Below are 25,151 nucleotides of genomic sequence, written 5' to 3'. Positions count from 1 at the left end.
CTCACAAACCCGGGCCCCGCCTGGCTTCTTACAGTACTCTGACCACGAGACAAAACCTGGTCTCCCAAACTTAAAGCTCTTTAGAAATCCCCAGTGAAAAGGAAAAGGGATGAGAGATCTTGACATTGAAAGATGAAGTAGGAAGAATGCAAAGGAGACAAAATTATGGATCTTCTGAATCATGCTGTCACTTAGTCCTTTAGAAAAGATTGGATTATATTTGGCTCCTTTTTCAGAATTTAGAAATATTTTCATTGAAATAGATTAAAAATGTAGAAATTGTGGCAGAAAGATGGGTGTTTCACTTATCCTAATCCAGAACTTCATTTCTCAAAGTTGTCAGATGAGTGGGGTAAATCGGGTTAAATGCCGTCCTGGACCCTAGGATCACCTAAGCCTAGTGGCCTTTGATTACAGTGTTCTTTCAGCAGCTCTGAACCCTGCAAATCCTTTCAGGTAGAGGGGCCACAAACTAGACAGCCAGGGAGTAAGGGTCTCAGTCCTGGGCTCCCGGAGCGGGGAGGATTCTCTCTGCTGCTTCTACCTGCTCTGTTCCGTTAACCTCTGCCTTCCTGTGACCACGTTATTACACTGTTTCATTCACGTTTAACTAGAACCTCCGGTTACTTTCTAAGCAATATTTGCGCAGAGCCAGCTCTCCTGCGGTAAACGTAAAGGCCTTGTGGGTTGAGGAAAACTGGTCTGAAGAGATTTATTCCAAAAGCTGATTTCATCCTTGTGCCCTAGGATTGGTACGCTCAGCCTTGTATCAGAAACTTGCCATATTTGCAGTATGGTAATAAACGATGACCCCCGAAGCACTATAAAATAGGCCATCGTTGTTTAAATATTTCATTTAGCTTTCATGTGTGCCCCACTTTCCTCCAAAAAAGAAGTCGTTCCATTGATTTCCGAGCTCCCAGAGAATGGCAAGCTCTGGGCATTTTTTTTTTAATTTGAGACATAATTCACTATCCTAAAATTCACCCTTTTAAAGTATGTAATTCAGTGAATTTCAGCATATTCACAGAGTTGTACAACCATTACCGCTAATTCCACAACATTTTCATCATCCCAGAGGGAAACGTCCTACCCTTGGCAGTCACTCCTGTTCCCCTCCCCCGGCCCCTGGGCCACTAATCTATCTTATGTCTCCGTGTCTTTAAGTCTCTAAGGCTTTTTTCAGTGAACTAGTTGAGTGAAATGAAGGCTCTATTTTATTTGTTGATAAAACAAACCCATGAAGTAATTGATAAATTACTTCATCACCTTCCATATATTCTACTTAACAATAGTTTTAAATATTTCACCAAGTGTGAAGTGCTCGTTTTATTTAATCATCACTTAAATAGAAACTTAAATTGACTGGGGTATAAAATGTCTGAAGCATTCCAGCTAGTTGAGGGTTTATAACAATTTATCCAGCCAGTCATTGAATATAAAGATTCAGTTTTGTCTCTACACCTTTCAGTTCCTTTCTGGTGTCTTTTTTTTTTTTTTTTTTTGCTACTTTTGGGGGAGTTATCTACTTGGAATTAGTTTTTTATAAGTTTCTGAGATACAGTGCTCATCCATTTTCTTACCAGTACTTCTTGAGCAGTTTGAGATCTCAGTGTTTGCATTGATAGTTACGATTTGCCATTACCTGCTACCCTAGCAGTTTGATTTGCACAGATCTTCACGAAGCTCTAACTGTTTTGGAATTTAAGCTGCCAAACCCAGTGGAAAACATCCTTGTATGTACAGTGACGTGCAAAACGTGTCAGTTCTTCTTGCCTCTGTTATCAGGCTAACCCTCCTGGTGTGCTGGCCCTTTTGGATGAAGAGTGCTGGTTCCCTAAAGCCACAGATAAGACCTTTGTTGAAAAACTAGTTCAAGAGCAAGGGTCCCACTCCAAGTTTCAGAAACCTCGTCAACTGAAAGACAAAGCTGACTTTTGCATTATACATTATGCAGGGAAGGTAAGAGTGAAAGAACTCCATTTAAAGTGCTGTGTTTGAGATGTTGCTACATTTGATGACGGTTGTAACAACTGTGCTGATATACACTTACAGACCCTTACATATAGTACATATTACAAATGCACTTCCTTCGAGACAACCCATTTTTTTGGATTGTTCTATGAACTTATTTGGGGGTGGAACGGGGGAAGTACAGAGAAAGTTTTGTTGCAGGGCCAAGCGAGGAGAACGGGTGGCTCGTGCGCAAAACCCCTGAGCCCCCGAGAGTTTGGGGGCAAGTTTTTTTTTGTTTGTTTTGTTTTTTGCGGTACGCGGGCCTCTCACTGTTGTGGCCTCTCCCGTTGCGGAGCACAGGCTCCGGACGCACGGGCCTAGCGGCCATGGCTCACGGGCCCGGCCGCTCCGCAGCATGTGGGATCCTCTCGGACTGGGGCATGAACCCGTGTCCCCTGCATCGGCAGGCGGACTCCCAACCACTGCGCCACCAGGGAAGCCCCTGGGGGAAAGGTTTTTATAGGTAAAATTTGGGGTGAGGGCTGCTGGGTGTGTGACTTTCTTCTGATTGGTTGTTGGGGGGGGAACAGGGCGGGGCTCCGGGAATCTTGGGTTGAGCCTGCAGTTGCCGTCCTCCACCTGGGTGGGGGGTCCTGTGAACGTTTTAGGTGAAGGCTGGAAATGTCTCTTGTCTTTGTCTTTTCCCTCTTGCCGCACCCGGCTCTGGCCCGGCAGGTGGACTATAAGGCGGACGAGTGGCTGATGAAGAATATGGACCCCCTGAATGACAACGTGGCCACCCTCCTGCATCAGTCCTCTGACAGATTTGTGGCGGAGCTCTGGAAGGATGGTGAGAATGTGCTTGCGTTTGTAATCAAACTTGGCCGAATCTTTTACAGTTAAGGCTTATATATGGTTCTTTTACTTATAGACGTGTGTAGACTTTTTTACTTTAAAGCTGTTTATTTTCCCTAGAGCAGGGCTGCCGTTGTATCGGAATTTACCCACTTTCAGAAAACTTGGGTAATAAGACATCTGCCTTCTTGGTCAGGTGCTGTAGGAACATTCTAGTAGCAGAGCCATAAAGAACTACACATTTGCCTCAGGCCACCCTGGTCCCAGTGCAGTTGTAATCCAAGGGTGTTGGGATACAAAACCTGAGAAGCCTTGTGCATCTTCTCTGTGTTGTGTCCAGGTCAGCCGAGCTGCGTCCTCCCCCAGTGCCCTACCCTCCACACACATGCAAAGTGGCTGGTGAATAAACTCAGGCCATCTGCATATAGATCAGTTGTTTTTATTTCCGTCAGTCCTCACAGTTCTTTGGTTTACATGAACCTCAGGTGAAGGTTTTGGTGATCTTATCATAGACTAGAGATTTTGCTGGTACCAGAAGAACAAAGCAGCTGTGTGTCTGTACGTGTAGTGGGACCAACATCTTCTGGCATTTAGCTCTCTCCACACTTTCGTCCTGGTTGTCCCCACCGCTTCACTTGGCCTCAGGTCATGCAGTACCTTAGTTTAGCTCTGGATCTGCCCCTGCCTAGGCTTTGACCCTGAGGCCAGGTCTGTCAGTTACCTGGCTCGCTTCTGCTTTTTCTATAAGCATCTCAAGACCTTGCCATCTAGCTGTCTCCTCGGGTAGAGAGAAAGAAACCCAGAGGGCAGATCAGAGGGCTTAGGGCAGTCAGGACAAAAGGAAAGAGACAGAAAGAGAAGAGCCACCACAGAGAAAGTGAGCAGGGGGATGATGACCCTACCAAAGACAGCCTAGTCGAGGTCACGTACATCGGCTCCAACAAGTGCGAGGGAGCCTGCAGGGGTGGGCACACCGCACACGTACACGCACGTGTCCTGGGGAGAGATCGTGTGGGTGAGACTGTGTACAGGGAGGGGCTGGGGGAAGGGTTAGGTTTCCAGCAAGTAAAACAGAAGCTTTTAATCACTGTCCCATTGGATGGAGGTCTTCACCTGGCTGCTGCGTGCTCGCTGTCATCTGTGGTGACCTGGTCAGCCCAGGGGGGCCCGTGAGGACTGAGGCGAGAGCAGGATCCTGAGGTGCTGTCTGCGGTGCCCACGCGGCTGAGGGACTCTTGGCCCTGTTCTGGGAAGTGTGAGAGTGGGTCTGAGAAATGGATCTAGCATGGAAAAAGGGACCCTGAGCTCTGGTGGCCACCGGGTCCACAGGGCTGGGAAGAGCAGCACAGGTCAGTGGGAAAGGTGCACAGGAAACGTCACAGAAAGAGGAGGAAGGAGTAACGCTGCCCGTCAGAAATGCTGTGTTCAATCCGGAGTCGATTCCGTTGTGCTGCCCAGGGCAGTGTGGCCCACGGAGCCCACCACGCCCACCCCTCCTCCTGGCTCCGCTCAGATATCAGGGCAAAGGAAGGGAGACATGTGGACAGACGGCTGAGTGTCGCAGACCCCTGAGATGAATGCCACGGGGACAGCTGAGCGGGGACTGCCTTGTTCCTGGGGCGCTAAGGTCAGATGTCATGAAGGATGAGGCAGTTTTCCTTGTCCTTGAAAAATAATACTTTGTTGAACAAACAAAGCAAGCCAGCATTTCCTGAGCACGTGCTAAGGGCCCAGGCAGTCTCCCAGCACCCACTGACGAACATTCACATCCTGTTGGGGCCTTAACCATGGAGGGTGAGTAGGTTTCTGCGAACCCACTCATCTAGGGGTGGATGGCATTTCTAGGAGTGATGTTGGTGTGGAAGAAGCGGGGGTGAAGCCAGTAGAAGGAACCATCACAGGGCAGAAGTGGAAAATCCCAGCTTCGGGGTGAGTGTCCCGTTGGGGCGTTAGGGCAGGGTTGGGGCCAGGAGGCAGAGTGAGCAGGAAATGAGGCTGGAGCACGGAGTAACGCGGTGGCCAGTCTCAGGTGAATTTGACTTCGATGACTAAATGGCATCAGTAGTTTCGCGGCCCAGGGCAGGGACACAGTGTGAACTTGAAGAAGCAAAGCGGGCCGTGGTTTGTTGGATGGATCGGGGTGAAAGACCCCGGAAGCGGGGAGTTCAGCGCGAGGTGACCGTGGAAGGAAAGAGAAACAGAGGAAACTAGCATTTGACCGCTGAAGTCTCAAAAACAGATTTTCTCTCTTCATTTTGCATGAGAAGAGAAGCAGGTGTTTGGGGAATCACGACAGCAGGTCCCGGGCTTACACACTGGTTCTGACATGGTGAGCCACTTTTGACTCTTGTCTTTTCACTTCTTAACCAAAAACAATATTGTGGGGAACACCTTTGGAGCCCCTGACCTGTTCCTGTGAGCCTGCACGTCCAGCCACGCTGGACAAGCTCACCGCCCACGCTTGTCAGCAGTGAGGTGGATTCGGGAACCACAACCGGCGTGTTCCCTTGCTGCCCAGGGCCTTCTTCCGGATGGAAACTCAGGACACGCACACAGGCGGGAACGGGACCGAGGCGCCTCTGCCTCGGCTTCCTCCTTCCAGGCTCCTTTAACTCCCCGCCTCACCGTCCAGGTACGGCAGGGCCTCTGGCAGCAGCGGCTCAGAAGTGCCAGGAATGTGAGATCCGGCAGGTGAGGGTGGAGATGGGGGCTGCAGCTGCAGTGATGATCTGATGCACGTTCCGTGTCACAGGTGCGGGTGACGTGTCTCACAGGTAGGACCCCATCTGCAGAGCCCTTACCTGCCTTTCTGTGCTTTTCATGGACTAGCTACAGACAGGTTACTCACTTGATGGCAGAAGCTCTGAGAGGAAAGGCGTGTGGCCTGCGGGGCCCTCCCGTCCTGGCTCAAGCCCTGTCCACCTGTCCTTGGCCCACAGCTCAGGCCCTGCCGGGGCCCTCACCTTTCTCCACGTGGCCAGCTTGGGAGCACGTGTGGCCACTTTTGTCCAAATGGGCTGAGCAGAAATCCCCTCCCCATTGTGACCTGGCTGTGCCGGCATCCACTCCGGACTCATCCTGTGTGTTTGCTCTCCTGGTATCGCTTCTCTTAGTGGGAAGCCCTGCCATCCGTCAGCTCAGGTGGACGGTTACTCAGTTTTAATCTGAGGGACAGGCTCTCAGAGGTGACCCACCATCGGAGGGAGGGGCAGGCAGAGCCTAATGCCGGGCCCCTCCGGTTTCGAGGACCGTGTGTTGCACGCGTGAGGTCAGCGGCAGGCTCAGGACTTAGGAGAGGGTCGTAGGGTGGAGAACTCGCCACGCTCACTCTGGACGTAGAGATGTCTTGGGAGAAGGGGAGCTTCTTCTCTAGGAAAAGAAAATAGCCCTGGAAAGGCATGTGATTATTTTCTCTTGTTACAGCCACATCAGTGAAAAGGCAGAAAATGACAGGTTGACTGAATGTGTGAGTTATATGATACATGAATATAGTTTGCCTGTGAAGGTGCAATGCCTTGAGTATAAGACATTTCATGTTAAAATAAACTGTGTGTTAGAGTTTTCTCCAGGCCAAACCAGGAGAAATACGATTTAGTGGTGGCAGCCCTGCCCTAGAGATTCATAGTGCCCTACTTTTTTGCTGAAAGATGTTTTGCGATCTCTCTCCCAGCCGCACACGGATTTCTTGCCACCCCTCGGGGCTAACGTACAAGGAAGAAAAGACCTAAAAATTACATTTTCATGTAAATGTATCTCCTGTGATATTTTCATGAGTAACGGTATGATCAGTAGGTATCATCTTAGTTACGATTTGAAGTTGCTTTAACATTTTGTACAATAGAACTTGCTACAATGGAATTTTGTTTTCCTTAGTGGTAGTTACCTATTCGTAGTTTGTATTTGAAGTAAATTATATTTCCAAAATCGGGATGGGAAATAAAATTACACAGCACTGTGAATTGTTGACAGTAAATGCCACTAATATTTACCTTTTCCAGAGTAGTCCAACTTGCTGCAGTCTTGTCCTAATTTGCTAATTGGAGGATAATTTTATGAAAGACAACGCAGATAGTACCTTATTACTCTTCAGTTTCATCCTGCGTTTATATGGGGGTAACCATTTGACATTAATATGATATAATGCTCACACCTGGAGTTGGGAATGATTCCGCTGTATACATTTATTTTATACAGAACTTTGTCCAGATGTGCAAATTCTCTAAATAGTAATGTTTGCATGGGGTCTGCCCTGGACTAGCTGCTTTTGTTAGCCCGATTGCAAAGTTGACTTGTGATGTCGAATGTCTTTCACACTAACTGAAGTGTTTGTGTATTTGCCCTTCTGTCCTCCTGTTTTTGCTGTTTCTCTGCTTTAGAGATTCAGAATATTCAGAGAGCTTCTTTCTATGACAGTGTTTCTGGTCTTCATGAGCCACCAGGTGAATGGATAAAGCCTGTAGGTCTTCCAAACACAAGGGGTTTCAGCCCAGAGGAAGAACTTGCGGGGTGGGGGGCCTGGCAGGGTGGCCTGGGAGGACGGGGGCTTGGTTTCTGGGTTTTTGTTTTTGTTTTGCTCATAGACCTGCATGAACCTTCATTTCATGCTCAGTTTTATTCTCCTTCAAGGCAACTGTTTGAGCGCATAAACAACTCAGTTGCTGCTGCCTACACATTGCTTCTTTTATGCGTAGCCCGTAAGCACCGCAGAGCAAAAGGTCTGTCACTACCTTGTCCAGTAGTGCCGTTTGATACGCAGTCCTCTAACGGAATTGTTAGGCACCGATGTGCCCAGTAATATCTCCTTTGTCTTTGAGTTACCTTTAAATTTTCAACTCTAAGGAACTCCAAGGAGGAGTAGGTTGTTTTTTATTTTTCTTTTTTCAAGTCATTAACATTTAGTGAACAAATAATTACATAATAATCTCACGTATGTTGGTCTCATCATTATGCTTTTTATTTGGAATTTATGTGCATATCTGGCTACTTGCCCTTTTCTTTTGAACTGAAAGCCATGAAACTATCTACAAGGCTTGATGTGTGCACGTCGATACGAAGAGTGGAGTGTTAGAACCTGTACCTTGAACCTGAAATGGATTTTCACACATTTGGGCCTTATGGTTTGAATCCTTAGACCTGTTTAAAATACAACCTAACCTGTAAATCGACTGTACTTTAAAAACAGATAGATAGATGGAAGGAAGGAAAGAATACAGCCTAACCATGGCGAAGAGGCCCCCCAAAAGCCTAATATAAATGAAGATCACCTAACCTTCCAGTTGTTTAGTGAAATCATCAAGCAGTAAAAACTCAAAGTCAAATTCATCGTATAAAATTTCCTTCATGATTTTTGGAACATAATGCTGAGACCCAAACCCATCTCAAAAAAGTGTTTTAAAAATATGTTAAAGAAACATACCCGTTTTAATCCAAGATTCCTGGGGTCAGTTCTGGCTCATATACTGTGAAAGAAGAAAGCTGCAAGCAAGGGGGCGGAGGGAGGGAGAGATGATGCCCAGGGTTGCTCCGTGAGCTGGGATAACTAGTCCGCAGGAGAAATCTTCAAGGTCAGTCATCTTTGGCCTTGGGGGTACTGAGAGAGTTGAGGAAGTGGGCAGAGAAAGGAGCTAGCCGGTAGTTAGAAGCTTATGGTCTGCCTGGGACTTACGCCTTGTTGAAAGGTCGGCGCTCGAGCTTTTGGACTTTCTCCCAAAGTAGAGCTCCCCCTTTAAATTCATTCCTCCAACTCTTGGATTTCTAACCGTTTAAGAGACTTCCAGCCCGTGGGCCCCCATCACTCCCCCGCTCCTGGCACCAGACGGGCGCACCGTGAAGTCTGGGGGTGGGTGTCCCACACCCAGCAGCTAGGGGCAGCAGCCTCGCCCAGCCCCTCCCACCATGGCCTTCCCTCTCCTGCAGCACAGATGCTCTTTCCTCTGGGGCCGGGGTCTGTGGACCAGGTGCTTTTCTGTACCTGCAGGATCAGGTACAGGGCCATCCTAGATAAAACCATTCCCTGAGGGGAGCCGGCTCCCTCCTCCCGTCTGCTTGCCTGGGCACTGGAAACGTGCCTGGTCCGTCTCTCTCATGAGGTGGCCTCTGGTCGAGTCAGCCGGCTGACCCGAGTGTCGGGGTCTCAATCTCTCCCCACCCCGGAGGGCCTTCCATCCACCATGGCCCCAGGTGGTCTTCGAAGTTGTAGGTAGTATTGATATTTCTCCAGCAGAAATGTTCTCCTCAACATATGCTCGTGGATTTAAACCCCAGAGAGGGGTAACGGGTTTTAAATGAAAACATGGGCTTTAGTATTTTCAGTGGTTTCTCGGAAGACGGTGGGTGAAGGGGTTCCTCAGGATCAAATGGTGATGGCCTTTGACGCACTGAGGTGGGCGGTGCCTCTCAATGAGATGACAGAGAGCTACCGCGGGCCCTGTGCTTCTAAGTAGAGTCATAAGGTTAGGAAAACAGCATTAGAAGAATGTGCGGGCTTTTGAGGAGAAAGATGAGAGATGGGGGTAAAGAGAGGTTTCCAAAACCATCAAAGAGCAAGTGCAGGAGAGAAAGGAACAGAATTCCTAGAGGCAGAATAAGGAGGTCATACAGGTTTCTGCTATAAACCAAAGGACTGTTTTCTTCCAAATATATTTTGAAACTCTAGACTCCTGGGATAAACTAGTAATGGAGGATGCAATGAATTAGCAAAGCGGGTTCCTAACCTCAAAGTGGTGGGCGGGCTTTTTAGACTAAAAGGGCCTGTGACGATAGGGGTGGTAGTTTGTGGCTTTAGGTCCTGATGCGAACTGTGTCGGAGGGACGGTTGTGCGTAATCTGCCCTGATGCTGGCGGACACCTGCCGTGTCCTTCACAGGGTAGTGAGTACCCTAAGGTTCTCTGACCCCCCACGAGTGCTGGACGGCAGCTGACGGGTCTGGAAGGGTGACCACCGGAGACATTGTGAGAAGTACAGGAAGCGAGTTTTCGTCGTCGATAGAGAACTCCCGCCACCCTTTTCAATCTCTCGTAGAAGCAGCACTTGAAACGTGGTGACAGCAATTCACCTGGGGCTGGGAATCAGCAGGGAGATCTGGGTCCCGGCCTGCGGGAGGGCTGCCCCACTGGGGTCTCCCTTCATCTCCTAGTGGCCCCGGAATTCTTCCCTTCCTTCTCGGCATAACAGAAATGATGACGTTCTGACTTCGAAGACTTTGAACCAGTCTTTTTTTTTCCTTCAGTGAGTCGTTAGTATCCAGTAGCACGACTGATAAAAACGGTCATCATTGGATCTCCGTGTAGATTATATCCACTGGTCCTAACCCCCATTTTTAGTGCCTTTTAGACTCTCTGGTTTAGGTCTGATCTGGTTTCTGTACGCAGTTTCGTTGTCTTCGTGTTCAGTGGATGAAGGTTCTATACGTCGTTGCATATTCTACTCTTTCCTATTTCTTTATCTTGAGTTCTAACCAGAGTTGGGAGCTCGAGGAGAAGCAGCTTCCGAGGACGGCACCTCCAGTTCCCGAGGTCCGGTGGGGACAGTGACACTTAGTTCTCAGGGTTACCGCGAGTATCAGCCGAGGCAGCGAGAGCCTGACCCGGCCCGGGAGGTGCCTGAGTACGCACTGCCTGCCTGGCCTTGCACTTGCCGTGGCTGCCTCTGCAGCTGCCGTAATTGCTGTCGTACCCTCGTTGCTGCTGCTGTTCTAATTATAAAAAACAGAGAAAGTCAAGAAATGCTTATTTCCTCGGCCATCGTCTCACGCAGGTCCTCTTTTCTTCCCAGTGCCCCGAGGCCCCGCTGACAGGCAGTCATGCCATGCTGCGCGGGGTGGGCATGAATCGTATTCCTGGGACCTGCCCGCGGGAGAAGGCAGGAGTAGCCGTGCCGGAGGCGCTGGCGGGAGGTGTGGGGGCTCCCTGTGTGCCCAGACTTTGGCTTCTGCAGGGGCAGAAAGTACAGGTGGGGAGGGTGGGTAAGGGAGACAAATTTCAGGTCACCTTAACACTGGCGCTCGGGGGAGGCCAGATTGCTCTCTTCCTGGATCACACGCTCCCCATCAACTGCTGAACTTCCTGGAAGTTTTCTCAAACTTGCCAAACACTCTAGAACATTTAACAGGTCGGTTCTACAGCCCAGTTATGTAACCGCTGTAAATTTTTTATTACTGTGTAATAGCCGTACCCTGGAGATAGACTATTCGATGTTAAGATTGTCTCTGGGAATTCATAGCAGTTGAATATTTGTTTCGGAATCATTTTCAACTGTTGGTAACATTTTAGTGTACCTTAAGAGTAGAACAGTCTTTTAGTCTATGGAAATGAGCACTGAGAATCCACCATGTGCCTGGCACGGTGCTGGGGACTAGAGCCTTCTCTAGGATAGGAGCGTGTGATGTAGTTCCTAATCATTGTGTCTGGGTATTGAAGTTAACATTAAGACAGTTTTCTCCCCCCCTTTTTGGTTTCCAGCTCTATCATCTAGAGAGAGTTTCTGAAGAACTGGCTTAAATACTTCAAATGAAATAATAGCACTAGTATTTTGGCCCACGGACAGATTTAAAGAACACAAAAATCTCATGTATTCCTCGTGTCTCCTGAGACCATCCATTAGAAGAAGGGCCAGTTAAGCATTCCGGCTGCAGACGACACCATTCCTTACGTAAAACTAAACTATGAATATGCCCTTAGAGATCGCAGGTCTGTGGAGCTCATCTCATTTCTGACTGTCCGCGTAGGGTTTATTGATTAATAAGTTGTTAGTATAAAATACTTGGAACTCTTTTCAGGCCACTGGGCAACCAAGTAATGAATTGCAGTGCCCACCAGCAGCCTAACCAGCCTTTCCTGGATGGAGGAGGAGGATAAACAAAGCCATTCTTGGGCTTCCCTGGTGGCGCAGTGGTTGAGAGTCCGCCTGCCGACGCAGGGGACACGGGTTCGTGCCCCGGTCCGGGAAGATCCCACATGCCGCGGAACGGCTGGGCCCGTGAGCCATGGCCGCTGAGCCTGCACGTCCGGAGCCTGTGCTCTGCAATGGGAGAGGCCACAACAGTGAGAGGCCCGCGTACCGCAAAAAAAAAAAAAACCCAGAGGTTTTTCTAGGTCTTGATTTTTTGTTGTTGTTGTTACGCGGGCCTCTCACTGTTTTTTGCGGTACGCGGGCCTCTCACTGTTGTGGCCTCTCCTGTTGCAGAGCACAGGCTCCGGACGCGCAGCCCTGGAGGCCATGACTCACGGGCCCAGCCGCTCCGCGGCATGTGGGATCTTCCCGGACCGGGGCACGAACCCGTGTCCCCTGCGTCGGCAGGCGGACTCTCAACCACTGCACCACCAGGGAAGCCCTAGGTCTTGATTTTTGAGTGAAATCGTATATGATTAGTGTGGCCCAAATCATTTAATGAAGTTCCCAAAGTGTTTCTCTTTTACCCAATAATTTTACTCATTGGTAGAAACTAACCCTGAGTTTAAGTATTTGAATTTAAAAAAAAACTGAAAGTTTGGAGCATTAATTTTTTAAAAATCTGAATATTCAGCTTTGGATTACCCTTATTAAAGTTAAATTTGAAAATCAGGCTCATTATGATTATGTTTTTTGTTTATTACTTAAAAAACAAAAAAAAAGTTGTCCTTGCCCGGGGCTGCATCGCGGGCTCCCTGCCACCCTGCCCTGTGGAAGAGGAGCTGCCCCTTCAGGGGAAGAGCGCAGACCAGTGTGGCTAAACCCCCGCAGTCAGCGTGGGGCTCCTTCTCTTGTTATGGGCGTGAATTGTTCTTGTGGGTAATTTTGTGTTCATTCAGTGGATACTTGTTTAAAAAAAAAAAAATTACTGTGTGCGCCAGGGACCATGCTCATGCCAACGTCCGGACGTGGGGAAGGCAGAAGAAGCCATTTGAGCTGGTGATCAGAGGGGTCCAGGGGCACCAGGGATCTGCTTTCAGGACCCCGTGTGTGTTCCATGCTGGAGAGAGACGTCCCCGGAAGCTTAGTCCAGCAGGAATATACAGGGAACAGAGTGGAAGTGTCATCCCAGGGTCTGATGTCTGTATGTGATTTGAAGCTTTGAGGAGGGAGTGGCCTGTTTAGCCTGGAGGCAGGTGGACAGGAAGAGGTGGTAGGGAAAGGGATGGAGATTTAAAAGCCATTATGAGTTTGCAAGGAGGCGGGGTTCCTGGCAGAGAGAAAAGGATGGAGACTTGAGAGCTTTGTGTGTGAGAAAATGCAGCTGGTTTGTAGAGTTGGCGTCTAGGGAAGGTGACAGGAGGTCCCTTCACCAAGCACTTCATGCTTTCTAGGCACCTCGGTTCTGTAAGGCTCCATTTCACAGAGGAACAAACTGAGGCTGGGAGAAGATGGGTAACTAGACCCAAGTTCACGCAGCTTGTAGGTGGCAGGTGTTTCTGAGTCTCTGGGTAGAGTTCTTCATCCCTGTGCTCTGCTGCTGGGCTGTTATTTGGACCGTTTCCTACAAGCTGTAGGAGAAATGGAAGGATTTTAAGTCTAGGAGCAAGGAGCTTGCTTAGTTTTAGACACAGCTGTTAATCGTGACAAAGGTGTAACTGGAAAGCACATTGTGGCTGCAGGGGTGGAGGATGAAATGGGAGAGTGAGGCTGGAGGAAGGAACCCGGTAGGGCGTTGTCGCACAGACCAGGGCAGTGGAGAGGAGGGATGGACTGAAGACTCCGGAAGCTTGTCCTGACTGGTTCCGGTAAATCAGCAGCTGGATGTGGGAGGGGCATGGAGGCCGACTCCCGGTTTCTGGCTTGAGTAACCCGTGGCCATGTCTGCACTAGATACACAGGAGGAGGGACGGGGAGAATGTGCTTCTGTTTAGGACACTGACCTTGGGCCCCCCTACGTCCAGCCCCTTCTCGTCCTCCTTATCCAACTCCTCCGCCTGCCCCAGCTCCTTGGGGCTTGCGCCACGCCCCCATCTCTGGTCATTCGCCCTTTAGGGGGCTCATCCAGTCCCGTAACTTTAAATCCTAGCTGCAAGTCAGCAACTCCCAGATCTACCTTTTCTCCTTCAGACCTCTCTTCTTAGCAGCAGACTGTCCGCTGTCCACTTGACATCTCCGCCTCAGCGTGTCACGGGCGCCCCAAACTTGAATAGAGTTTGGATCCATCTTTCTACCCACAGAACCCCCTTCTCTCCCCATCTTCCCAGTGGTGCCACCAGCCACTTGCCTGCCCAAGCCCAAATCCCAGGAGTTCTTGCCCTCGCCCTCTGCCATGTTCTCCATACCAAGCTCATCCTAAGAGCAGGGCGGTCCTGCCACCAAAACACATCTGGAATCTTCCTTGTCCACCATCTCCTCTGTGATCTTCCAGGTTCAGCCTCCCATCATCTCTCTCAGAGCCTGGACTACAGCATGGGCCACGCCTTGCTCCCTGACCCCTCCCCCAGTCCACTCTCTGTTGCGTGCGTGTCCTCACCTCCTCACCCCTGAGGCCCCACTGGCACCTGCCGCTTGCACTTCTTCCTGCCTCTGGTCCTTCACGCCCGCTCTTATCTCCGCACTGGCTCGTCCTTACCCTTAAGGCATTAAACATAATTTCTCCAGAGAGGTCTCTAACCGCCCATCCTTCTCGTAGCATCCTGTTCTTTTCTTTCAGTGCATTTCTCACTGTAGTTGTGAAAGCATTTAACGTTTACTTCATTTATTTGCTAACATGCATGTATCAAGCATGTTATATGCCAGGCGTCGCACTAGGTTAGAGGGGGGTGATACTGAGAAAAGCAGACGTGAGAGGCACTGTGTGGAAGGCAGAGGCAGCTGTGTGACTTCCGGGTGGACAGGAGAATATAGGTGTTCAGTGACTGGTGCTGGGAGGTCAGGTATGATGTGATCGCCCAGGATGAGACTGGGGCTCGAGGAGTTCTGGTCAAGTGCTATCTGCCCGCACTTGTGTCCTGTCTTATTCTAGAAAGAATTTTAGGTGAGCTGAGTCTGGGCCCTTAGTGAGCGTCGTGATGTACAGAAAATGCAAAAGAGAAGTTATCAAGGAGAGTGTGGTAGTGAGAGAGGTGGGTCGAGGGCCAGGAGAAGGTGGGGTCCCTAGTCCACAAGAGAAGCCAGGCGTGGCGAGTTTCTAGAATGCTGCTGTGATGGTCAACAGGTAAATGGACCAGGGTCAAGTTGAATAAGGCCCGGGCCTGTCGTGGCCTGAGTGGAACGGGGTGTGGGGAGAGGGCGGCCTGGAAGCCAGTCGGCTGTACAGTGAGGAACTGGCGGGAAGGATGAGGAATGGCAGGTGTGGGAACCGCCTAGAAAGAGGCCCGGCTCTGAGGAGACAGAAGCGGGTGGCTCACGGAAGTTCATTGTCATGGCGCGTGCGGGGGCGGGCTGGGTGAGGAGAGACGGGCTGAAGGCCCAGGAGAGAGTGTTGGTCTCCAAGGGGCACAGGCAGGGCTAGCTTTGACCTAAACCCTCGAGTCTGGCGGCTTCACTCAGGGGAAAGTGTAGGTAGTGTGCAGGCGTCATCCACCCTTCTCGCAGCTTCCGCGGAAGGCCTGCGTGACTTGGACAAGTTCCCTTACCTCCTGGGCCATGGTCGCCTCTTCCATAAAAACCTCACTGGAAAGCAAGGATTGGAATCAAGACTGAGGTGTTGCTGAGAGAGCACTTCACGTGGTGCCAGGTCCCCACGTGCTTCCTGCCCTGGGGCGCAAACGGAAGAAACGGAGGGGACTGCTGGGGTCGCAGAGAGCGTTGATGGGGTAGTTCAGTTGATATTTTGGTTTTTTAAAGAAGTATTTCAGTTGTGTGTTTCATTCATTCATCAGATTTTTTTTGACGAGAGCGTATTAGGCACCGAATGTTCGGCTGGCGGCCGGTGCACTTGCCGGGCTTCTGCGTGTGATCCCATCGCGGGAAGCGTTAGGTGTGTGGACAGTGGCCACTGTCCGCTGCTTTAATAAGAGCGTAGCGTCTGAGAGGTTTAGCCATCGTTGAACTCAGCTCAGGCACTGATTACTTTTCAGAAGACTCCTTCCGATGGAGCGTCCTTGCCCTTTCTTGAGTGTCATCCATGCTTTGAGGAGAGAGTTGAAGTTTACTCCTTCCTAAAAACCTGAGCTGAGGTGATCCAATCTTCCTGCATTTGCTGGCCTTTCTCTTTGGAAATCTAATGACCCATAAGAGGTGACTCTGGTCCCTAATTGCCGAGCATCTTCACTAAGTGGATTTGCTTTGTATAAACGTCTATCTTAATGTACATTTTTAGAAGCCATTTCCTATTTTGAGACTCGTCACCGTGTCGGTTTGTGTATCAATGCCAGCCAGTAATCTTGCATCTACCAAGTAACTGTATACGTGACAGGCCAGTGGTATCAGGCAGTGAGTTCCTGAACCTAGCGCAGCGGGAGGCACCTGCTGGTGTGCGGTACGAAGTTCTCAAAGCGCTACAGTATCCCGCCCCAGAAGTGTGTGGCTTTTAGGTCCACGGCTTGTGCAGTGTCTAAATATGCTGACTGCCCTACCTCTATGGCATCTCTTATCATTTGTCCCACAAAGCTTGTGCTGCTGCTCTGTCACTCTGTCTTTTCTTTCCCTGCTCAGGAGCTAGAGTTGCCTTATTTTCGCTTGTCTTCTTCATTTCCACCAGTGGACCGGATCGTGGGTCTGGACCAAGTGACGGGGATGACGGAGACAGCTTTTGGCTCCGCCTACAAAACCAAGAAGGGCATGTTCCGTACAGTCGGGCAGCTCTACAAGGAATCTCTCACCAAGTTGATGGCGACGCTCCGTAACACCAACCCGAACTTCGTGCGCTGCATCATTCCGAACCACGAGAAGCGGGTACGTGCCTGGCAGAACGGAGGCGGGTGTCGGAGGCGGATCGAGGTCCGGTCCCAGAGGCGAAGCTCTAAAACTGTCATCTGCTCGATTAGGCTGGAAAACTGGACCCACACCTAGTGCTGGACCAGCTTCGCTGCAACGGTGTCCTGGAAGGGATCAGGATCTGTCGCCAGGGATTCCCCAACCGGATTGTTTTCCAGGAATTCAGACAGAGGTATTGCTCACCTTTACCTGGGTTCTGTGTGTATCGAAGCTTATCTGAATGTGAGTCAAACCGTGAGATGATGTGAAAGGACTCTTCCTTGTTCCCTGGAGGGTTTCCGTTCTCTTTTCATACAGGAGGGAGGTCATCATTATTCCCTTTATCGTTGGTCGGGAATATTGAGTGCCTACTTGACAAAGAGGCGGGGTGCTCATAACTTCTCTGGGCACAGCAAAGACTGGGGCCTTGGGGCCCTGAGGCAGCTGTGAGGAAACACAGAGCTGAGAACTTACAGTTCACTCATTCAGACAGTTCTGCCTGGGATTTAAGCATAACTTTTTTTAAAACTGATGTTTTAAAAGATAGGGGCCTTCCCTGGTGGCGCAGTGGTTGAGAGTCCGCCTGCCGATGCAGGGGACACGGGTTCGTGCCCCGGTCCGGGAAGATCCCACGTGCTGCGGCGCGGCTGGGCCCGTGAGCCATGGCCGCTGAGCCTGCGCGTCCGGAGCCTGTGCTCCGCCACGGGAGAGGCCGCAACAGTGAGAGGCCCGTGTACCGCAAGAAATAAAATAAAATAAAAATAAAATATAGGAATAACGTATGTTCCTTTTAGGAAAAATTTTAAATACGTTAAAAGTAAATAAAAATTATTCAGGTGTGACTCCTAAAAGCACTTTGGGACATTTCTTTCCATCTTTTTTTCAATGAATATATCTGTGTACGTGTGTATGTATATTATTTTTCCCACTGTGTGTGCCCGTGTGTGTGTTCTTACAATCCTTTTACTAAAGTAGGGTCGGAAATAGGTGGAGATTAGAAAAGAATTAGGAAAAAAACAAGAGGGAGAAGATCAGTGTGCAATAGAAATGGATGAAAACATATGATGGGCAACAGTTTTTTTTTAAAGTGTATTATGTAATTTTCTTTAACAGTTAGTCTAGTTTGCCTTTTTCCTCTTTGCTCCTGGAAATCAAGTTTCCAAATATGAAGCATTTGTTTTTCCATAAAGTAAACAGTGCTGCAGGTCGAAGAGTAGCCCTTTCTCCCAGAGGGAATCCAGTTGAAAAACTGTTCAATCCCTACAGGTTTTCAGGGAAACCCTTATTATGGCCCCACCATATGATAAACGAGCTGGTAGGTTTTCACTTTTTTTTTTTTTTGCGGCACGCGGGCCTCTCACTGCCGTGGCCTCTCCCGTTGCGGAGCACAGGCTCCGGACGCGCAGGCTCAGCGGCCACGGCTCACGGGCCCGGCCGCTCCGCAGCATGTGGGATCCTCCCGGACCGGGGCACGAACCCATGTCCCCTGCATCGGCAGGCGGACTCCCAACCACTGCGCCACTGGGGAAGCCCTTCACTTTTTATTTGATAGAAGAAAATGGAACATAACTAGCATCCAGAATACAAAGTTGGTTGAAGTAGCCAGGATTCATCTTTTAATACAGCCACTGTCTTTGTGCTAAAATTTATTCTCTTGGGTATAACACACATATAGTAAATGCACAGACCTAGGTGTGCAGGTCGGTGAACATATGTGCGCCCAGCCCAGTGCTATTTTGAGTCACCCTGAGACTTCCTCCTGTGCTTTTTTTTTTTTTTTTTTAATTTTAATTTATTTATTTTTGGCTGTGTTGGGTCTTCATTGCTGTGTGCAGGCTTCCTCTAGTTGCAGCGAGCGGGGACTACTCTTTGTTGCGGTGCGTGGGCTTCTTATCCCGGTGGCTTCTCTTGTTGCAGAGCACAGGCTCTAGGCGCGCAGGCTTCAGTAGTTGCAGCACACAGTCTTGGTAGTTGTGGCTCACAGGCTTAGTTGCTCCGCAGCATGTGGGATCTTCCCAGACCAGGGCTCAAACCCGTGTACCCTGCATTGGCAGGTGGATTCTCAACCCCTGCGCCACCAGGGAAGTCCCCTTCCTCCTGTTCTAAACAGAGGCCCTCCAAGCATTGCTCTTACAGCCTTTTCTGTTATCTAATAAATGCCTACAAGTTGACAGTGACTCAACACGCAAAGAGCCAGATTCTCCTTGCATCTTAAGGATGTGGACGTTTTGTGGGAAATAAAAAACAAAAAGTTTCTAAAATCACCATGCTTTTGATTCCTCTCCACCACAACTTCTTAAACATGGTCTCTGACTTGGGAGAAATGACTGCATTTTCATTTTGCTGCTGCTTTTAAGAAATAGAAACTAGATCTGCAGGAAACCTCAGATTATCAGCTGGTCATTTCTTTACTCTTCATTCGACCTGATTGCCCATTATATCCTTGCCTCTTAGGGGAAGCAGAACTCATAGTTAGTAGGTAAACATTTCCACAGATTTTTACAAAAGGCTTTTGGGCTGCTTTTCTTACAGATACGAGATCCTAACTCCAAATGCTATTCCTAAGGGCTTTATGGATGGCAAACAGGCTTGTGAGCGCATGGTAAGCTCTTCTGGATTTTTCTGGTTCGTGGGCTGTTGACACAATCTTTCCTGTAGCACAAATAACAAACAGACTCTCTCTCTCTCAGATCCGGGCTTTAGAACTGGACCCAAACTTGTACAGGATTGGACAGAGCAAGATATTTTTCAGAGCTGGAGTTCTGGCACACTTAGAGGAAGAAAGAGATTTAAAAATTACCGATATCATTATCTTCTTTCAGGCTGTTTGCAGAGGTTATTTAGCCAGAAAGTAAGTGGGAAATCATGTATTAAATGCTTAGAGAGTGTGCTTGTGCTAATAAGCATGTGTTTTGTGCGAAAAATACGAGAGCGCGGGAGACTTGAGGTCCCTGTCCTGTGGGACCGAGAACCAGGTAAGCAGATACACGTTCTAAATAAGGATACGAACAAGGGGCCAAGACAGACAACAAAGGGGTCCTGCTTCAGCGTGGGTCCTCGGGGAGGGCTTCTCTGAGCGCGTCTGTAAATGAGAGGTGCCAGCATGAGGATCTGCAGGTCCAGTCCAGGAGGGAAGGAGAAAGGGCACCTTAGAAAGAAAGAGGGGTGTGTCTCCTGTGACAGATCCAAAGAGGAACGCGTATCTAATAGAGGATGGACGAGGAGCACAGCAAAGGGAAGGGGAGAGCAGGGCCTTGTTCACACCCGCGTGCGCGCGCGCACGTACGTACGTACGTGTGTGTCTGGGGGTAGGTGGCAGGGGCCGTTTCCGGCAGCGTCTGTGAACAGGGTGCCAGGTCCCGTGACCAGAGTTGAGGTGGGCGGAGCAGGCCCGCCGTCCGGCAGGGACGTGGTCATGTCCCCGATCCCCAGCCCAGCCCACAAAGAACGTTCACCTCTAGGAAGTCTCCTATGACGGCAGCTGTCAAAGCCAGTTCCCTCTTATTTGCTGTAGACTGAATGTGTCCCCCAGATTCGTGTGCTAGAATCTAATCCCCAGTGGGATGGTGTCTGGAGGTGGGGCCTTTGGGGTGATTAGTGCATGAAGGTGGAGCCCTCACGAATGGGATTAGTGTCCTCATGAGCGAGACCCCACAGAGCTTCCTTGCCCTTCCCCCCTATGAGGCGACAGCAAGAAGAAGCTGTCAGTGAGGAAGTGGGTCCTCGGCAGACGCGGAATCTGCCGGGGCCGTGATCCTGGACTTCCCAGCCTCCAGAACTGTGAGGAATAGATGATGGCTGTTTACAAGCAAAACAAAACCACAGTTTACTTTAACGAGTGTTCCTCCCTCTTCTTCAGGGCCTTCGCCAAGAAGCAGCAGCAGCTGAGCGCCCTGAAGGTGCTCCAGCGCAACTGCGCCGCGTACCTGAAGCTGCGGCACTGGCAGTGGTGGCGCGTCTTCACCAAGGTGGGCGCCCGGCTCCCCCTGGGGTGGCACGCACGGGACCAAGAGAAGCCCAGGGGCGGGGAGGCGCAGGGTGCGACAGTCAGTGTCCAATGTCGTGAACGTAGGTGAAGCCGCTCCTACAAGTCACTCGCCAAGAGGAGGAGCTCCAGGCCAAAGACGAAGAGCTGCTGAAGGTGAAAGAGAAGCAGACGAAGGTGGAAGGGGAGCTGGAGGAGATGGAGAGGAAGCACCAACAGGTACAGCTCACCAGTTGCCGCTCAGCCCTGAAAGAGGATGCGCGAGCCCGCGGATAGGGACCCGCCCAGTGAATTCCAAATAAACAGCATCTTACTTTATGTGTATTTTTCACTCCTTTCCAAAGCATAGACGTTTGAGCATAGAGGTAGCAGGTGTATTAGGCCAAGCATTGGGGTATATATAAACTGAAATCAGCTCGACCTCTTGCATTTTTGCCTTTGTCACCCTTGGGACACCCAGATGATCAAGTTTGCTATCAGGTGTGCGTTTAACACCGGTGACACTTCTCCTGGTATTAGCACCTTCCTGTGACTGCTCACAAGGGACCTAGAAAAAAGTAAAAGAATGAGACAGTACAAGGCACCCCCCTGCCTGTTCTCCAGCCACAGTGGTCTTGAGTCCACATCCCGTTCTCAGGGAGCTGTGCTTCATGGACAAAGCAGAGACTCAGGAAATGTTTGTAGTTGACAGTGATAGGACTGGTGTGTTCAGGGCCAAAAAGTTTTAACAGTAGAGGCCAGGATATCATTTGATACCAGATGGCTTCAGTCACCGTGAACTTCATAGCATTTCTATAATATTTCCCCGCCTCTTCTTTGGTCCCTTTCTGAATGACTTTAATAGTAAGAAAGGGAATTCTTTAAAATAGCATGAATTTAATATGTATTATTCAGGATAACCTTTTCCGTCGTTTCTGTTGTCTCAAGTTTTCACCCAGCTTATTTTGCTAGAGCCGAAGATATATTTGAAAGTTTTGCGAGTGACATGATATATTTTTAACTCCGGGTTTCTTGGGCGACCTGCACTGACCACTGCAGTCCCAGTGACTGTCTCTTGTGCATAACCGGCCAGTCATAGCACCGGACGCTTTATTGTGATTGCAGCTGCTAGAAGAGAAGAATATCCTGGCAGAGCAGCTACAAGCAGAGACTGAGCTCTTTGCTGAAGCAGAAGAGATGAGGGCAAGACTTGCCGCAAAGAAGCAGGAATTAGAAGAGATTCTCCATGACTTGGAGTCTAGGGTTGAAGAAGAAGAGGAAAGAAACCAAATCCTCCAAAATGAAAAGAAGAAAATGCAAGCACATATTCAGGTATCTGTGATAAGTTTCATTTAGGGTTATAGTTTGGGTTTTCCAAATGGATCTGTTGCGTGAAGAGATGCTATGGGTTTGGATTCTTGTGTCCGTTGAGGAGCAAAAGGAGCCTAAGTAATAAGTCGTTTCTCCCCACCGCCCCCCCACCCCTTTCAGAGATCATTTGAAGCACACATATAATAGATGCCTTCAAACGCAGATTTGTTATTTTGAACAGGAATCGTTTTCATGTTCTGATGTGGCATCTTAGAGGATGCGTCCCAGGGTCTGCGGGGACGGAGTTTGTTCGTTGTGTTCTCAGTAATAATTCCACTGCTCACTCCATTCATTACAGACACCTACGAGGTGGTGTGGTTCATGATAAAGGCTCAGCACTGACGCAGGAGGTGGCCAGGAATCAGAATAAAACACTTAGCCCTTCCTGCTGGTAGCCACTTCCTTATTGAGACCCAGCCGTCCTCACACGGAGCACAGCTCTCCCTGTGAGTGAACACCCAGATGAGTGATCCAGACAACAGTGGTTGTGCCTGTGCCCTGAGACACGTCCTCCGTGAATCCCACCCCAGCCTATCCAGTATGGCCTTGAGTGTCAGGGTGTCTGTATCTGCCACCACTGCTTCATGGGTCCAGTACCAAACTTTCTTTCTTCCAGATCTCTCCCTTAATTTTATCCCCACCCCTTAGCTTATCTTTGCAAAGCACAGACATTTCAGACATTTCTCAGAACCGCAAAAGATATCATATTATTTCCTTGGCAAATACCCCATACAATAAATTGTCCAGGCCCTCTCCCTTCTTCAACACAAACAGCCTTCCAGTATCCCATAATAGGTTGGCAAAATATCACGAAAGCTGTAAAAAGTACACATTAATCCAGCTATTCTGGTTCTAGGACTTAAAGCATAAATCAGTGGAAGCCCACTGATTATCTAACAATAGGGGATTCTTAAACCACGGTAATAATATACAGTTATAAATTTAAAAGATGTCTGTTTTTATGGGTATTTATAATACCTTAGTAAGGGGAGTTGCGAAAGAGTATACACAGTAAGGTCTAACTAAAAGTATATAACTTACAAACTATGAGTTTTATAAGGGGACGTACAGAAGATCTAGAATAATAGTCACCAGTAATAGTGAGTTCTGGTGGTATTACCAACAGTTTTGATTTTCTCTTTTTTTTTTTAAACATTTTATTTTTATACTGGAGTATAATTGATTAACACTGGTGTGATAGTTCCAGGTGTACAGCAAAGTAATTCAGTTATACATAGACATGTGTCCTTTTTCAAATTCGTTTTCCATTTTGATTTTCTCTTTGTTTCAGAGCATGTGCTCACTTCAGTGATAATATTTTACTCACACAGGGTAAGGACACCCAGAGTCATCTCCAGTCTCCCCAGCCTACTGTTTTACGCTCCACGTTTTAACAACTTCACATGAAATGCTCGCATTTCTCTCTTTAGGAAACAAGCATTTCCTTGTAAGAACAGGGTTTTTGTTGTTGTTGTTTGCTTGTTTTGTTTTTCAATACTTTCCACCTTCATAGCCTTTACTCTAGACTCTTTCACTGGGTTTTTGCACTGTTATCTTAATATCTCCATTGTAAACTCAAACACATTATAAAATATTTATGGTAATGTTATTATTAAATATTTTTCCCCCTCTTATGGAATATCTGAGATTCTATATTAACTGCATGGCTCTTGGGAAAACCCAACCTTGTTGGTCTCTTGTCCTTCCCCCCCCGCACAAGTGAGGCTTTCAGGGATTTCTCAAAACCCAACCTTGTTGGTCTCTTGTCCTTCCCGCCCCCCGCACAAGTGAGGCTTTCAGGGATTTCTCATCTGTCTCCTTTTCAACCAAAAACTACTAGAGCTGTTTTTGGTTTTTGTTTTGTTTTCAATATTAATTCCCTGATTATAACACTATATTGTAGAATACCCAGAGAATATAAAATCGCACTTGTAAGTCTCCTCCCACCCATCATCCCGTTAATCCCTGTTACGTTTTTGCATATCTTTCTGAACAGGTACATGTGGATTCATTTAGCAGTTGAATTACTCTGGACCCACCGTCTGTTCACACCTAGGAGTGTGCAGTGCGGGGAGGGATGCAGTGGACAAAATCCAAACTCTGGGAAACTGTAGGACAAATGACCTGTGGGGTTCTTTTGGGGTTTTTTTTTTTTTTTTTTTTTGCGGTACGCGGGCCTCTCACTGCTGTGGCCTCTCCCGTTGCGGAGCACAGGCTCCGGACGCGCAGGCTCAGCGGCCATGGCTCACGGGCCCAGCCGCTCTCCGCGGCACGTGGGAACTTCCCGGACCGGGGCACGAACCCATGTCCCCTGCATTGGCAGGCGGACTCTCAACCACTGCGCCACCAGGGAAGCCCTTTTGGTTTTTTTTTTTAACAAATAAATGGTGAGAAAAAGGGAGGAGAAAGAAATTTAAGAGAACCTAGAGATTAAAGCAATCTTAAGGGTCTTACCAATCACAGTGTGTGAACCTTATTTGGATTCCAGTTCAAACAAGTGTATTTTTTAATGGTCTTCATCTTTTAGAGATAGAGCCTGAAGGTTTACGGGTGAAATATGATGTCTGGGATTTGCTTCAAAATAACGCAGTGGAGGTGGGAGAAGCTGGGGGTTTAGAAGTGACCCCTGACCATGAGCTGATGCTTGTTAAGCTTGGACTGATGCATTTGTGTCAGGATCACCATGCTACCCTGTACTTATATGTGTGTTTGAAGTTTTTCACAAAAAAGGTTAATCTTGTGCAGAGGTTTCAGTACAGAGTCAACCGTGATAAATTATTTCGCCAGAATTACCCTTGAAAGTTCTTTTTTAACCTCTGTGTTTATGAGCTTTTATTATTTTTTTTTAATAAATTTATTTATTGATTTTTGGCTACGTTGGGCCTTTGTTGCCTGTGCACGGACTTTCTCTAGTTGTGGCGAGCGGGGGCTACTCTTCGTTGCAGTGCACGGCTTCTCTTTGCGGTGGCTTCTCTTGTTGCGGAGCACGGGCTCTAGGCTCGCAGGCTCAGTAGTTGTGGCGCACGGGCTTGGTTGCTCCGTGGCATGTGGGATCTTCCTGGACCAGGGCTTGAACCCATGTCCCCTGCATTGGCAGGTGGATTCTTAACCACTGTGCCACGAGGGAAGTCCCTTGAAAATTTCTTAAACTGGCCATATATTGATTTGTATGTACAACTCTGTTCTGTAATG

The 25,151-nt window shown here is 48.8% G+C and overlaps 1 protein-coding gene across 8 annotated transcripts in view; it reads left to right on the top strand.

Annotated features, from left to right (window-relative positions):
* Window positions 1-25,151, top strand: part of MYH10 (myosin heavy chain 10) — a 133,863-nt gene that overhangs the window by 83,852 nt on the left and 24,860 nt on the right. For 6 of the 8 annotated variants that reach the window (XM_065897915.1, XM_065897916.1, XM_065897917.1 and 3 more), the window contains 9 exons: window positions 1,789-1,962; window positions 2,692-2,806; window positions 16,410-16,603; window positions 16,696-16,817; window positions 19,157-19,226; window positions 19,315-19,475; window positions 20,484-20,592; window positions 20,697-20,828; window positions 21,714-21,920. In XM_065897915.1, coding sequence (XP_065753987.1) covers window positions 1,789-1,962; window positions 2,692-2,806; window positions 16,410-16,603; window positions 16,696-16,817; window positions 19,157-19,226; window positions 19,315-19,475; window positions 20,484-20,592; window positions 20,697-20,828; window positions 21,714-21,920 — 1,284 coding nt within the window. Of the gene's footprint in view, window positions 1-1,788; window positions 1,963-2,691; window positions 2,807-2,970; window positions 3,003-4,288; window positions 4,329-7,187; window positions 7,251-16,385; window positions 16,604-16,695; window positions 16,818-19,156; window positions 19,227-19,314; window positions 19,476-20,483; window positions 20,593-20,696; window positions 20,829-21,713; window positions 21,921-25,151 lie in introns of all 8 variants that reach the window. The other 2 variants (XM_065897910.1, XM_065897911.1) reach the window with 2 other exon arrangements.

Source organism: Phocoena phocoena, chromosome 19 (assembly GCF_963924675.1).
Source record: "Phocoena phocoena chromosome 19, mPhoPho1.1, whole genome shotgun sequence".
Lineage (NCBI taxonomy): Eukaryota > Metazoa > Chordata > Mammalia > Artiodactyla > Phocoenidae > Phocoena > Phocoena phocoena.
This window is presented reverse-complemented; position numbering and strand designations above follow the sequence as displayed.